Genomic DNA, 13,981 nt, shown 5'->3' on the forward strand with positions numbered 1-13,981 from the left:
TCTCATTGGTTGAGCTCGACTGCCTTCTTTGGGCTTGGCCTGCCCTGGGTACGTGCTATCGCGCTTCACTGTTACAGCCTCTTCCGCAGCGATGTGAGCAACAACTCGTCGTCGGATTTCCCCGAACATCCTTGCCCGATTTCTGATCAGCGAGTCGTTGAATGGCCCTGACAGGATCCCCTGCCCAAAGGCATGGACCATCAAGGCCTCATCCTGAGTCTGGAGCCTTACTACGAACGCCCCAAACCTGTTCAAAAAATCCTTCAAAGGTTCTCCCTGTCTCTGCTTCACACCGAAGAGGTCGAAAGGGACAGGCGGTTGAGCTTGGTTGACGATGAATTGTTCCCTGAACAATCCAGAAAATTTATCAAACGAGGTGATGTGGTCGTCTGGGAGGCCAACAAACCACTATAGCGTCGTGCCTGTGAACATGCCCAAAAACATATTGCAATGCATAGCATTCGTTCCTCTCGAGATCATCATCTGAGCATTAAATGATGTGAGATGGGCCTCTGGGTCTTCTGCACTTGTAAAAACAATCTTGGGCGTTATGAAACTGGCTGGTACGACAACGTCCATAATCGCCTGTGAGAATAGCCTGGGGCGAGCCCTTGGTTGAATAGTCGGGCCTCGCTTCCCTGTGGAGCGTTCGCCTAGCTGCTGGAAGTCCTTACATAATTCCTCGTTGGCTTTACATAACTCCTCATTACTCGCCCGTGACGCATCTAGTTCTGCCATGAACTGGTTTTACTTGAGCACCTGCTCGGCTCGAACCTTTGCCATTTGTAAGTAAAATTTTTATTAATAATCTTTTTATTAAATTATAATAAAAATTGAGAATATTTTTTTTAAAGAATAAATTATAATAAAAAGTAAATATTATTATATATATTCGTATTTCTTATTTTTATCATTACAACACATGTGCCACCATTAAGCAATTAACCAAAAATTCATCCTCAATTGTTCAATCAACATTAATCATGAAAAATAATATATAGAAAAGAAGAAAATATAATGAAATATGCTTTTGCCTTGGACCCGTAGAGGGACTTAGTCAGATCGATCATTCATATCCTTTATCACCACTGTCAACCACTTCCCTTCCATATCCTCCCTCACCACCATTCTTTATTTTTAACCCTCCCAATCAAATCCCAAAACGTAAGCGTTTTGCTTGTTTGTTCTTCCATCTCCAATCCATTTTCTCATTCCTTTCGCTCATAGACTAACACGCCTCTCCTTTTCTCCCTATGTCCTTTCTTTCTCATAGACTAACCCCTTTCTTTCTCATAGGCTAATCCCTCTCACTCCCACCGACGTACTTTTATTTGGTACGTTTTTTTCCTTTCAATTTTTTATTCAATGAACAAAATCCTACTATTTTTTTTGTTTTCTTTAATAATTCTATTATAAGTTTGGTTAAATTGTTGTGTTAGAGTATTTGTGGCATTATTTGTGATTTTATCTATTTCACAACATTTAATTTATTATTAAATTATTTTATCATTATAAATTTATAGTTAATTTTAATAAATATAAATACATATATAATAATTATAAAAGTAAAAAATGTAGATGTAACTATAAATGTAATTCTTAATACGAAGGTAACGTCTTTAATTGTGATTTTGGGAATGATTACATATTATACCATTTTTATGATTTACCATATATACACAAATAAAATGCTAGATATGCTATACGTTAAATGGTTTTAAACAAGTTATAGTCGTATAGTTATTATTTTAACATCCAAAACCTTATCATTAATATTAATATTTATTGTTGTTATCATTATTTGTATTATTTGTGTAGGGAAACAGATGGAGAAATAGAAATGGATCTTCTGCGGAATGCGTATTCGAATGTCTCAGATGACGAAGAACAACCCAAACGACAGAGATTATCACACTCTTCCTCTAATCCGTCAAAACGACATCTTCCTTCCCCTTCGCCTCCTTTAATCCACCAAAAGCAACCTCCTATTCCCGGAAGTTACATTTCAAAACGACAACGCGCTCTGATGGGTCCCACCCCTCCCCCTCTTCCTGACCTGGTTCCTGTTCTTTCTCCGTTCACGCTATCAGGTATTCATCACTTTTTTTAGCCTTTGTGTTGTCCAAAATTGATCTGTTTTTGTTTGTGTGCATTTTTCTAATTAGAGACTGTTCGAGTGGTACTTCATTCACATTCATATTTAGTGGAATTTGTTCAATTTTTGAGTTATGATCAGAGTAGTCGATGCCAAATGACTGCGCCGTTAAGTGATATAGCGGGATAGTGGGGTAACGATGTTTTGAACCCTAAACCCTTAACATAGTTTATGCCGCTGAGAGATAAAATAGCAAAAAAAGTAGGAAGAATTAAAGAGGAGTCATTGCTGTTTCAAATTTTTTAAAGAGAAATTCTAGACAGAACAGAGAAAAAAGAAGTAGAAAATAAGTTGAAATCTGCAAAGTGGCTGGAAAAGAGATGGGTCTTTGTTAATTGGTGAGAAGCAGTGATTGGCTGCTAGAATTTGGATGAAAAAAGCTGCGTTGTGGTGAAATAGTATTTGCTGGAAAACATTGGCTGTAAATAATACTCACTGGGAAAACGTCGGCGGTAAACAATAATGTTGATCAGATAAGGCTTGTTGGAAATTCATTGGCGGTGAATAGTAATGCGGGTGGTGAATTGTGAATTTGTGACAGCGGTGACTAACAATGTGTCCAACATGAATAGTGATGGTAGAGAAAAAAATAGAAACTAGAAAAGGTACACAATTTCTATAATATTTAGTCCTCTGAGCAGTGATAGGGAAAGTACAAATCTGAGTTCCCTTCTTGTTGGGATCGTGATTCCATGTTGAAAGGATCAATGCAAAACAAGCTACGGAGGATGTACCACTCTAGTACCTTGTTGAGGAGAGAGAAATCAAGAAGGTATATAATGAATCCCATGTATTGGGTACTTAGAAGAGTATTCTTATTTATAATGAAGAAGAGAAGAGATACAATAATAAAGAGCACCATCAATATCTAATAATGGGAAATATTTGGCAAGATATATCCTTTTCAAATAATATTTTATATCTCTCTATTTAATGTAATCAAATCATATCATATATGTAACATTTGTGATAACATCTTATGACTTGGAGGGAAACATATCATGGTTGTGGCCTGGATACTTTAGTGAGTATGGAAAGCAAATGTTCTTTTCCCTAGGAAATAGACAAAACTTGGAGTCTTAGGTACTTATTTTTTCATAATTATATCTGTATTCTTCTATATAAATCGCACTGAGATTTTCTTTTCCTGGTTGTGGAGGTATTTAAGAGAATTGGATTTTTTTGGCATGACTAGAGTACTTCTTGCATGAACATAGTGTCTATGGATGCAGCTAACCAACTTCAAAATGTGTTAAAATAATTTTGAAGTCTGTAGTGATAGCCATGCTAAAGTTATTTTAATATTGTCTATAGTTTTTAATTGGTTGTCTATGAGCACAGTGCTTATTCAACAATTGCTTTGTATAGCTACTATCTTAGTTCAAGGTCCACTTCTCAATTTAAGGACCTCCACTTCTTAATTTTGAAGTATGCATATGCTATATTCTGTCTCTGGCTGAGTGATGAGCTTGCATAGTTTAAATTTCTTTATTTCCTCACACATACCTTTTTCTGTTGGTACTTTCTTCAGGCATAGATGTGCTGCATGTTTTAATGGTTCTATATTAATCTTTGATAGAGACAACTGCACTGACCTTTTTCTTGTTCGTAAAACTTAGGTAGTATCTCAGTTGCTGATATACATCATAATATTTTGTCGTTGTTGAAAAGTAAAGCAAAGGGTCATCAAAGCCAGAATCTGATATCTGAAAAGCTATCTACAACTTTATCCGGGCATACTAATGCAGTCAATGCTATACATTGGTCATCAACTCATGGTATGTTCTCTTTGTTGACAAACTGTTGCCCTTGTATGTGTGTGATATACTAGTCGTAATAAGGAATAATTTTCCTAAGTTGTTTCTTATTGATAAAGGTATTGCAATTGTATTATATTTTAATTGGATTTTGATGTATAAAGCATTTTTTCACAGCTAGAATAAATTTAAAATCTAAGTATTGAAAAGTGTTGTGTATATATATGTGAGAAAGAGTAAGAGAGATATGCTTATTATGTATACTAGTATTTATTGTTCATCAGAGTTAGCTTACAGCTCACCTCCTTGCATCTGCCGGGATGGATCACACAATTTGCGTATGGAATGTATGGAGCAGAAATCAGAAGAAAGCATGTGTGCTAAACTTCCACAATGCAGCCGTCAAAGATGTGAAATGGTCTCAGCAAGGGCACTTTCTACTTTCTTGTGGATATGATTGCACATCACGGTTGGTCGATGTTGAAAAGGGAATGGAGACTCAGGTTTTCAGTGAAGATCAAATTGTTGCAGTTATAAAGTTCCATCCAGACAATTCAAATATCTTCCTTTCTGGAGGTTCAAAGGGCCATATCAAATTATGGGATGTCAGAACTGGCAAAGTAGTGCATCATTATAATAGAAACTTAGGTCCGATTCTCGATCTTGAGTTCACAAGGAATGGGAAGCAATTCATTTCTTCTTGTGATGTATCTCAGACTAATATAAGTGAGAACGCTATTATTGTTTGGGATGTGTCAAGGGAGGTACCGTTGTCTAATCAGGTAAGAGAATACAATATCTATCTTTCATATTCTGTTTTTACTATTCATCTTATTACCAAATTGCTGTGAAGTTTGTGTATTGTTAGTTTAAGCAGCTGTTACTTGTGTTAATAAGTCATCCTGGAGAGAATGGAATAATGCAGATAGTCTAGTATAAGTTATAGCCTGCAAGTTCTATATTCTAAAACCAGCCCGTGATTGAGTCATTTAATGTATGCACACTGTTATGTTGTTATGTTTTCTTAATATTTTGTATTGACATTAAATATGAAATTTTAATAATTTAGTATTCCGTATTTTTAAATCTATAGGTAATCCTAGTGAGTCTTACAAAATAGGGTTTAACTTAATCCTACAAAACTAACTTGTCATATACTATATTTGACAGCATCTCTAGTCAATGTGAGATTTGGATTTTTCCAATGGTGAGAATTTGGGATAGGGCTGTTGTTCTTGCGGAGCATTATCATCTAAAATATGGAAATAAAATAAAATGTAAGTGACTGCATGTCCAGAAAGAAACACATTCCACATCAACTATTTGCCCATGAATAGTATGATTTATTACAAGAATTTGTTTAGGATAGGGAACCAACACGCTTCATATTAGGTAAAACATATAGCAGCAAAATAGTATAAAAACAGCCTGCCTAACAACAACTGAATCAGCAGATTCATATTTTATTCTAACTAAAAAGTTTTCCTAAAATGCCTAACCATTTATTCCTAATATACTTTCAACCCTGCCGTCACGCTGCCCCTGCCAGCCTCCTGCCCCCAACCCCACCCCTCAAGATGGCATAGATATCAATCAGGCCATTGTACTTGCAGGAAGTTCAAAGTTAGGTTGGAACATCCTTTGTAAGGACGTCTTGTTGCTTCATTGGAAGGAATGGCCTAATATTCATCATCAGGCTCAGTTGTTTCTCAATTTTCTCATGTTTAGTTTGACTGTGCTGGATTTTGAGCAATACATATAGGATCCTTGTTGTCACAGTATGACCTCATTTCTCAACCTCACAAAATCGACTTGTAAGGTAAGGTTTGCATCTTAGTTATATATTATAATTTGGTCATATCTCTAGTTGGTGTGGGATTTCCAATGTACCCATTCCCACTAAGAACTGGACATCTTGAGCATGGGATAGAAGGGGTTATGATAGCAGGTAACATGATAGGTCCAATAAACCTCGCTAGAATAGTCTCTTAATACCATATTATGAAAGTGGGGTTAAGGCTTAACTAATCTCACTAGAATAGGCTCTTGATAAGCTCCAATACTATCTTATGAAGTGGACTTTAAGCTTAACTTAATTTCACAAAATCAACTTTTAAGGTGAGGTTTGTATCCCACTTATATATTATAATTTGGCCATATCTCTAGTTAATATGGGATCTTCAACATATATTTTTCATTGTCATGTGACTATGTTGCCCTATTCTAACGTGTATTACCCTGATGTAGTGCTATTGAAAAATGGCCATGGCACTTGTCGCCAGAACATGGCGATGGTGAAGCGGGTTTCTCATGACAGCCCATGGCGGCCGCTTTTTGCATCACGGGATGGTAAGGCTAAACGAAAATGGCGAAAAACGTGGGGAGAACAAATTGTGAGCGAGGGGATGAGGTTTGTGGCATGGGCGTTGGGAGAAACTTGACCTAGCTAGGAGAAAAACCTAATATTGTGGGCATAGATATTAAAATGATTTGGGTCATACTCAACCCAATTAACGTGTTAGTGGTAAGTGGTTATCGACACACTTAGACATTAAAATGATTTGGGCCATACTCGACCCAATTAGCATGTTAGTATTAACCAACTAACAACTACTATTAGATAACCCTAATCTGTAGTTGCTACTCACTGTCACTGCACACAACAATTGTACACAGCCACTGCCCACGACCACTATTCATCGTCGTTGATCAGCGTCACTTGTCGTTATTGACGATCTTGCTGACGTCTCCGTCGCCACTGTCGCTACTGTCCCAATGCCATTGCCAGCTACCTATTGTTGCCGCACACCGTCGTCCATTGCCGCATACTGCCACCTGCCACAAGTGTTTTTCTTTTTTAAAGGAAATATTCAAATTAGGATTGAGAATGAATTGCTTGATAACTCTGATTCTGAGTTTGAAAAATTACTTAACTTTGACAAGAGTTTCTATGAAGGGGAAGAGGAGGAGGGTTATGCTCCATTGGATTTCTTTTATGTTTTGTTGTTATTTTAAGTTTTGAACTTGAAATTTGTGGTGTTTTTTATTTGATATTGTTATTTGAATTTCTAGACATAGTATTATTATTAGTTATGATTGTCTCTTTCATTCTTTTTGTATTTTTTTAAGTTATCTATACGTATATATTTGTATTTCTTTTGACTGGAATGCTTCTGCCATACTTCGTTATGGTTTCCGTTATAACATCAATAAGGGTTTTTAGGGTTCCCAACATGTTCCGATATCGATAACATTGGCCAATGATAGATTGTGTTTGAAGGATTAGTGACAGACAGGTGATGAAGATGGTATCGCTTTAATACAATGTTGAGAAGAGAGAAACCAAGATGGAATGTAATGAATTCTATGTGTAGGGTACAATATGGGTGGCTAAACGGGCCAGCCTGGCCCGTCACTGGCCTGCCAATGGGATACGGGTTGAAATTAGTAACCCACCCCGTCAGAGGGTGGGTTGGCAAGCCCGCCACTATTTCATAGTTTTTTAATTTTTTGTTTTGGATTTATTTACTTGGTTATAATCATTAATATTATTTTTTGGACAATAAAAATACAAGGAAGAGCAATTAAATTTAATGAAACTTTAATATTTTAATAAAAGAAGGTTTAATGCCTAACAAAAGAGTAAATATCAACAATAATTTAATGAATCAAGTGATTTATAAAGAAATTAATGTAAATAAAGTTGTATATAAAACATTGACCACCACCAATTTTAATTCCAAAAGCATGAGATTTCTCTTTAAAAGTACCAAAAATACTGTCTCGCCTTTGGTCCGTTAGGTTTGCGGGTTAGGTGGACCGGGCCTATGTGGGTTGGTAGGTTCAAAAATTTAACCCATCCCGCCTAAATGAGGGTGGACTAGCAGTCCAGTCTGCTTTGCCATCCCTAAGGGTACACACATGCATATTCTTATTATGTATAAGAGATACAATAATAATGAACAAAATCAATATCTAATAATGGGAAATATTTGTGATTAAGGTGCCAACTTAGTTCGGATGCTAAGATTTCATAGTGGTGCTTAACATGATTTTTTAAAAAATAATAATAGGAAATATTTGATAAGATATTTTCTTATCAAATCATAATATATCTCTCTATCTAATGTAATCAAATCTTATCTCTAACACAATCAACTCATATCTCTAATACTCCCGTTCAAGTTATTGTATATGTATCATGAGACAAACTTGTTGCAAAAATCATCAACAAAAGACCTCTTGAGAGAGTAAAAAACATGTTAACTAGTTGGTTGTCAAAGCCTACATAGTAAATAATGCTAGTAGATATTTTCTAGAGCTGACTTTCTCTTTGTCAAAGTGATAATTAATCTTCAAAATGTTCTGTCCTTTTCTAAATCATATATTTAACACTCCCCTTCAAGCTATAGAACGTATGAATGATATGATGATTGTCAAAGCAAAAATGAGTAGTTAGCACGACAGTTGTCAGAAAGCAAACAATATCAAAGAACACAACTATTGGAAAACAAAAGTGATCAAAGGACATGACATTTGTCAAAAAGCAAAAACGCTAAGGGGGAACTATCAAAAGCAAAAATGATTAGAGGATACAACAACAGTCGAAAAATGAAAATGCTCCAAAGAGGCAACAATTATCTTAAAAGTAAAAAATGCTTAACAAGCATAATGGCTTCCAGAAAGTCAAAGATGCTAAAAGGACACAATGGCTATCGGAAAGGAAAAAATGCTTAGAGTGCATTCGTTCCTGGGGAGCCAAAGTGCTTAAGGGGCATGGCGATTGTTGGAGAAATAGTGTCTTTGCATATCAAGGTGATGCCAATAGTGACGATTGTCAGGAAAAGAAAAACTCTCTAGAAGAAGAAAAAACAATTGCTAGATAATGTCGACAATTAGCAGTAATGTTGGTTGGAAAAGGTTTAATGGAAAAAGGAACTCACTGGAAAAAATGTTTCTAGGAAATCATTGGCCATAATAGTACTTGTAGGAAAAATGTTTACAATAAACAATAAAATTGACTGGAAGAGGCCTACTAGAAAGTCGTTGAATGATGAATAGTAACACAAGTGATGAATTGTGTGGTGGCAAAGAGCAATGTATCTAGCATGAAAAGTGACAATACGAAAAAAAAACACAAAATTGAAAACATACATGATTTCTAAAATGTTTGCTCCTACGAGTAGTATGCCCACAAGAAACGCACGAATTTGTGTTTCCTTCTCATTACACGATAATACCCTTTTAGAAATTGAATTTTAAGCATAATTCAACTTCATGTCGGCTTGTAAGGTGTGGTTTGCATCCACTTATATACTATAATTTGGTCATATCGATAGTTGATGGAAAATCTTCAATACACCCCTCACGTTTAGGACTAAACATCTCTAGTGCGAGTCTAGATATTTGTGGGTGGGTCGATAGCATGTGATTTGTTGGGCCTATCGTGCCACCCGCTATCGGGCCGCTATCGGACCACCCATAATATATAGTCCCACGCACAAGTTGGTAGTCTCGACGTGAGGGGGTGTGTTGGAGATCCCACATCGACTAGAGATTAGAGCCTTTCATTGTATATAAGTGGGTGCAAACCTTAACCTTATGAGCCGATTTTATGGGGTTGAGTTAGGCTTAAAGTCCACTTCGTAACAACCCACAATCCTCACGTTTAGGACTAAACATCTCTGGTGCGAGTCTAGATATTTGTGGGTGGGTCGATAGCATGTGACACAATTACCAACAATCCTTGATAGGATAAACTATGATACAATGTTGGAAGGATTAGTGGCAAAGCAAGTCACAGATGACGGTACCATGTTTAGAAGAGAGAACTTGAAAAAGAAAATGGTTACGAATTATGTTGCAACTTGTCCTATTTTGTCAACAAAGTAAGTATCAAGCATGTTCACCCCAAGGGCTTCTTCAATTGCTTCCTATTCTGATGGCAATATGGGAAGACATAAGCATGGATTTCATATTAAAACTCCCAAAATGGTTAGTAAGTATGGACATTTCATTCCCCTAAAGCATTCGTATTCGGCAAGATCGATAGCTGAAGTTTTATCAAAGAGATGGTAAAGTTACATGGAATTTCGACTTAAATTGTGAGTGATAGAGATACTATGTTCTCAAGTCTCTCTTGGAAAGAATTGTTTAGACTTCAAGGTACCACATTGAATATGTGTACGACATACCATCGTGGGACGGGTTGTGTCTTTATATTAAGACTAACCTTGACGAGGTAGAGGTGTACTTTTGATATGTTTTTGACAATGATAATCATGTGCGAAAGGGACTAGTTTCCCTTATTAACCAATTTTGTTTTCTTTCTTTTGACGAAATAAGATCACCAGTTAAGAGTTGGTGCGTTTTTCGGTCTAGCTACTCTATTCTTCTTTCTTCTTCTACCAAGGTTCGTAACTATTTTGTTGTTAGGGTTAAAAACTAATGGTCTAATACCATGTAAAAAAAGTATATTCGCATACTCTGAAATGTGTGATACAAATGACATAAGTAGCCTTTTAGAGTACAACAAATGAAGATCCCAATTAGAATTTCAATTAGAAATAGTAAATATTATAATTTACAGAAACAGAAAGAAATAAAAACGGCCATGTATAATCGGAAATTTTACTCCCTTAATTACAGCTGTATAGTCAGAATAATTGCTCCATAATTTAGCAAACAGCTGGATATGTGCTTTTCTATTATTTTCTCAATATCCAATGGGATGAATACCCATACTCAATTTATTTCCTAGATAGATGTTGAGTTTAAATGAACGGCTTGAAAATTGCTAAGGAACACGTATTTCTGCACTCAAATCACTTAAGGAACCTAAAAGTTTTGTTAAGAGTCTTCTACTGCTCTGTAGCTGATGCATCTTTTTGTTCATCGTGTTGTTTTCATTTTCTGGAAATAACTAAGGTTAAAATATTATTATACCTGCATGTGAAATGCTCATGTTTATATTGCAGGAAACAAAAAAATTAACGTTGTCCTTACATATTGGATTAAATTACATTATCTACATTTTACTTATTTAAACTTCTCTCTCAGGGTATCCTGACATTCTGTTAAATAATTAGATTTGTTGATGGTAGTTAAATATTAGTGACAGTATTAATGCAGCAAAGAAGCATGATTTCCACTGATAACGCTTCACAAGTAGCTTAAAAGATCACTTTTTAATTGCCTTCCGATGACTTTCCATGAGATGATATTAAATTAAATGTGATAAAACTCAGGCCCACTTAATTTTCTATGATGCTTACCACCTTTCGTTCTTTATGCTTGTATGCATTTAGGAGTATGCAATTCATCTCTAAATATCATTTTGACCGTTTGTACATGTAAACGTTGTTATGACTTAATGAATTTAGATTTTTAATTAGCTTATTATACTCCTGAATCAGGTTTATGCAGAAGCTTATACATGTCCTTGCTTGAGGCTCCACCCATTTGATTCAATCTTTGTTGCTCAGTCTAATGGAAATTATGTTGCAATCTTTACTGCCACCCCACCTTACAGACTCAACAAATATAAGCGATATGAGGGCCATGTGATCTCTGGGTTTCCAATCAAGTGCAATTTCAGCTTAGATGGGAAAAAACTCGCTTCTGGCTCTTCAGATGGCTCTATCTACCTTTATGATTATCAGTCATCCAAAGTTGTGAAGAAAATCAAGGCCCATGAGCAAGCATGCATAGATGTTGCCTTCCACCCCATTATACCTAATGTTATTGCTTCATGCTCGTGGGATGGAAGTATTTTGGTATTTGAGTAGTGATACCTATTATCATCCCATTCCAGGGTAATCTTTAATTTTCTCAAAAGTCAATGGGCATGCATTTGGTTACTAGAAAATGATTTGCTAGGAGAGTGGAAAACTCTAGCTTTCTCTTAGTCTAGGCAGCTGTTTCTTGTTTATTAGATACTGTGTGAATAATGAAACCTCCCACAAGTCAATGTTTTCTTAAATGTGTGGCCTTTTACTGTTATACTGTGGATTTAATGTTTGATGCACTTATGTTACAACTACAGTGAATCATGGTGTAAATTGTTTAAAAAACAGTTTAAAGTATTTACCACAAGAGAGAAATCTTGGTAAACTTTAATTAATGATGTGACAGATCAATTAGGAACTGTGTAGAAAGTTACTAAAGTTGATGAAAATATAAATGCTTCTTCATTATAGGCCCTTAATTTTGTTAGTGAAGAACTGTTTTGGATAATTCAGGCAATGATCTTACAATGTGTAAAGCTGCACAGAGATTTGTGTTGGCCATTAGCATCTAAATTGGCTGAAGAGTCAACCTGCTTCCACCACTGGAATAAAAAGCACCGAAATGAAAATAGGCTTCATGACTATCGAGATTCCCAAAAACCTATTAACTTTCCAAAAGATTGATAAATGGTCAAAGGATGCCATCATAAATTGTAGTTTTGTCGCAACAAATATCATCCTGCAAGTTGCATGGTTCTATCTCGAATATTCAGGGTCTCAGACCAAAATTTGATCACTTTGAAAAGTTTCAACCATCGTTGTCACACTAACACAATGAATTATCCTTTTTAGCTATGCAACAAACATGTGATATTCCCTCTGGCAGATTTTGGAAAGCCTGTTGTGAAACTGAAAATGCTTACACGTATTTGCATGTCCTTCACACCCTAATGCGGGACAGGGCCATTTTCTCATGTTATTCATAGTGAAATAAAACTATACAAAACGTGGCCTGAGGCAGTGGTGCATCTCACGAATCACAGGCTATGTCTAGGTGCTGGTAACCATTACCTACCACCATGGAAGGAATCCCAAATGAGACTTAATTCAAGAGGGATTGGTGGGGGCAAACTCAGATGTTCTTTTGTTCAGCCACATCTTCCCCTCAAGGAAGAGAGATGGAGGGGCCCCTGACAAGGTCTAAATATGACATCATAATTATGTAAACACCCTTTCCACTCTTCATGGGGGTCACACCCTAATTTTCCACAAAAATTTCAATTCTGGAAAACATTGGTTTTATATCTGCATATATCACACAGCACTATCTAGAAAAACCAGCATCTCTTCCAAAGTTCGATGGTCCACAAGTACAAGTACCTCTCTCTTATAACTGTTTATATTGGAAAAATATGGGTAATGTAATCTCAAATCCCATTTAAAGCAAGAAACGCACAGCCCTTAGGTGTTATGCAGCCTACTATCCTATGAACATAATTTATTTTCAACGTCTCTATGAATATGTTCCCTACCTTACATGGTCTTAAGCACTCTCTCTCTATATTATCCCAATATTTATCTCTTTGCTTGTCCCACTAGTCTTTCCCCCAAAAACAAACTCAAAAGGCAAAAAGGGAACAAGAAAGATGGAACTTAGAGAGTGAGGAAAGCATGCCCCTACTCCACAGTCCATATGACTGCAATCATCATCTAAAAGAGAGATACTTTTGTGGCGTACTTGAGGTCAAGAGGGCATTCGCGTTTTAAGGTCCCACAGGCTAACCTATGGGGTGACAAGAAACGATGGGCTGAAAGGTTTTCAAGCTAAGCCAGTTAAAGCTCTAGGATTTGACATGAACTTCCTTCATGGTTCTTAATCACTTTAGTACATGATATTGCATTTAATTGGGCGTGAGGAGCCTAGAATTACAATTATTACTGAGTAAAGTTTGTGCTTTGCAATAAACATCGTTGCTTTGGAATCACAAAACCACCTATCCTAGCCATTTTCACTGAATACTCTCACTCTGCTAATCACATTGTCTCTTTCTTTTGATTCATCTTGTCATCTATGCTTTCCAACTTTTGGATTAATGTTTATCCTCTGCTACATGCTAGACCATAATCAAAATGTTTGTGCCTTGCTCACAGTGTTATCACTAGCCTCCCAATCCTTGCCCTGAAAAGTAGCCGACAAACTCATTTTATTGGCTCTGCCATGTGATTTGTGGCCTCAACCAAGTCACCCATTTGGTTGGTTCTTCTTTATTAAGGGCCAAAGAATTTAGTAAACAGAAAACGCCAATCATGGTTTTATTAAATGCACCTTGCTCTCAATTTCC

At 36.2% G+C, this 13,981-nt stretch overlaps 1 protein-coding gene across 1 annotated transcript; it reads left to right on the forward strand.

The window, feature by feature from the left end:
• Nucleotides 1-1,751: 1,751 nt before the first annotated feature.
• LOC137824617 (uncharacterized) lies at nucleotides 1,752-11,913 on the forward strand. The gene is made up of 4 exons (XM_068630285.1): nucleotides 1,752-2,090; nucleotides 3,775-3,933; nucleotides 4,210-4,694; nucleotides 11,328-11,913. The coding sequence occupies exons 1-4, from the start codon at nucleotides 1,841-1,843 to the stop codon at nucleotides 11,697-11,699; spliced, it is 1,266 nt and encodes a 421-aa protein (XP_068486386.1). The 5' UTR covers nucleotides 1,752-1,840; the 3' UTR covers nucleotides 11,700-11,913.
• The last annotated feature ends 2,068 nt before the right edge of the window (nucleotides 11,914-13,981 follow it).

This window comes from Phaseolus vulgaris, chromosome 11 (genome assembly GCF_000499845.2).
Source record: "Phaseolus vulgaris cultivar G19833 chromosome 11, P. vulgaris v2.0, whole genome shotgun sequence".
Lineage (NCBI taxonomy): Eukaryota > Viridiplantae > Streptophyta > Magnoliopsida > Fabales > Fabaceae > Phaseolus > Phaseolus vulgaris.

Bases quoted from the DNA above. Each gene is read 5' to 3' on its own strand.
- LOC137824617 (XM_068630285.1), top strand. From the start codon at position 1,841: ATGGATCTTCTGCGGAATGCGTATTCGAATGTCTCAGATGACGAAGAA. The intron at 3,934-4,209 runs GTATGTTCTCTT...GTTAGCTTACAG, and splicing joins ACATTGGTCATCAACTCATG to CTCACCTCCTTGCATCTGCC. The intron at 4,695-11,327 runs GTAAGAGAATAC...CTCCTGAATCAG, and splicing joins AGGTACCGTTGTCTAATCAG to GTTTATGCAGAAGCTTATAC.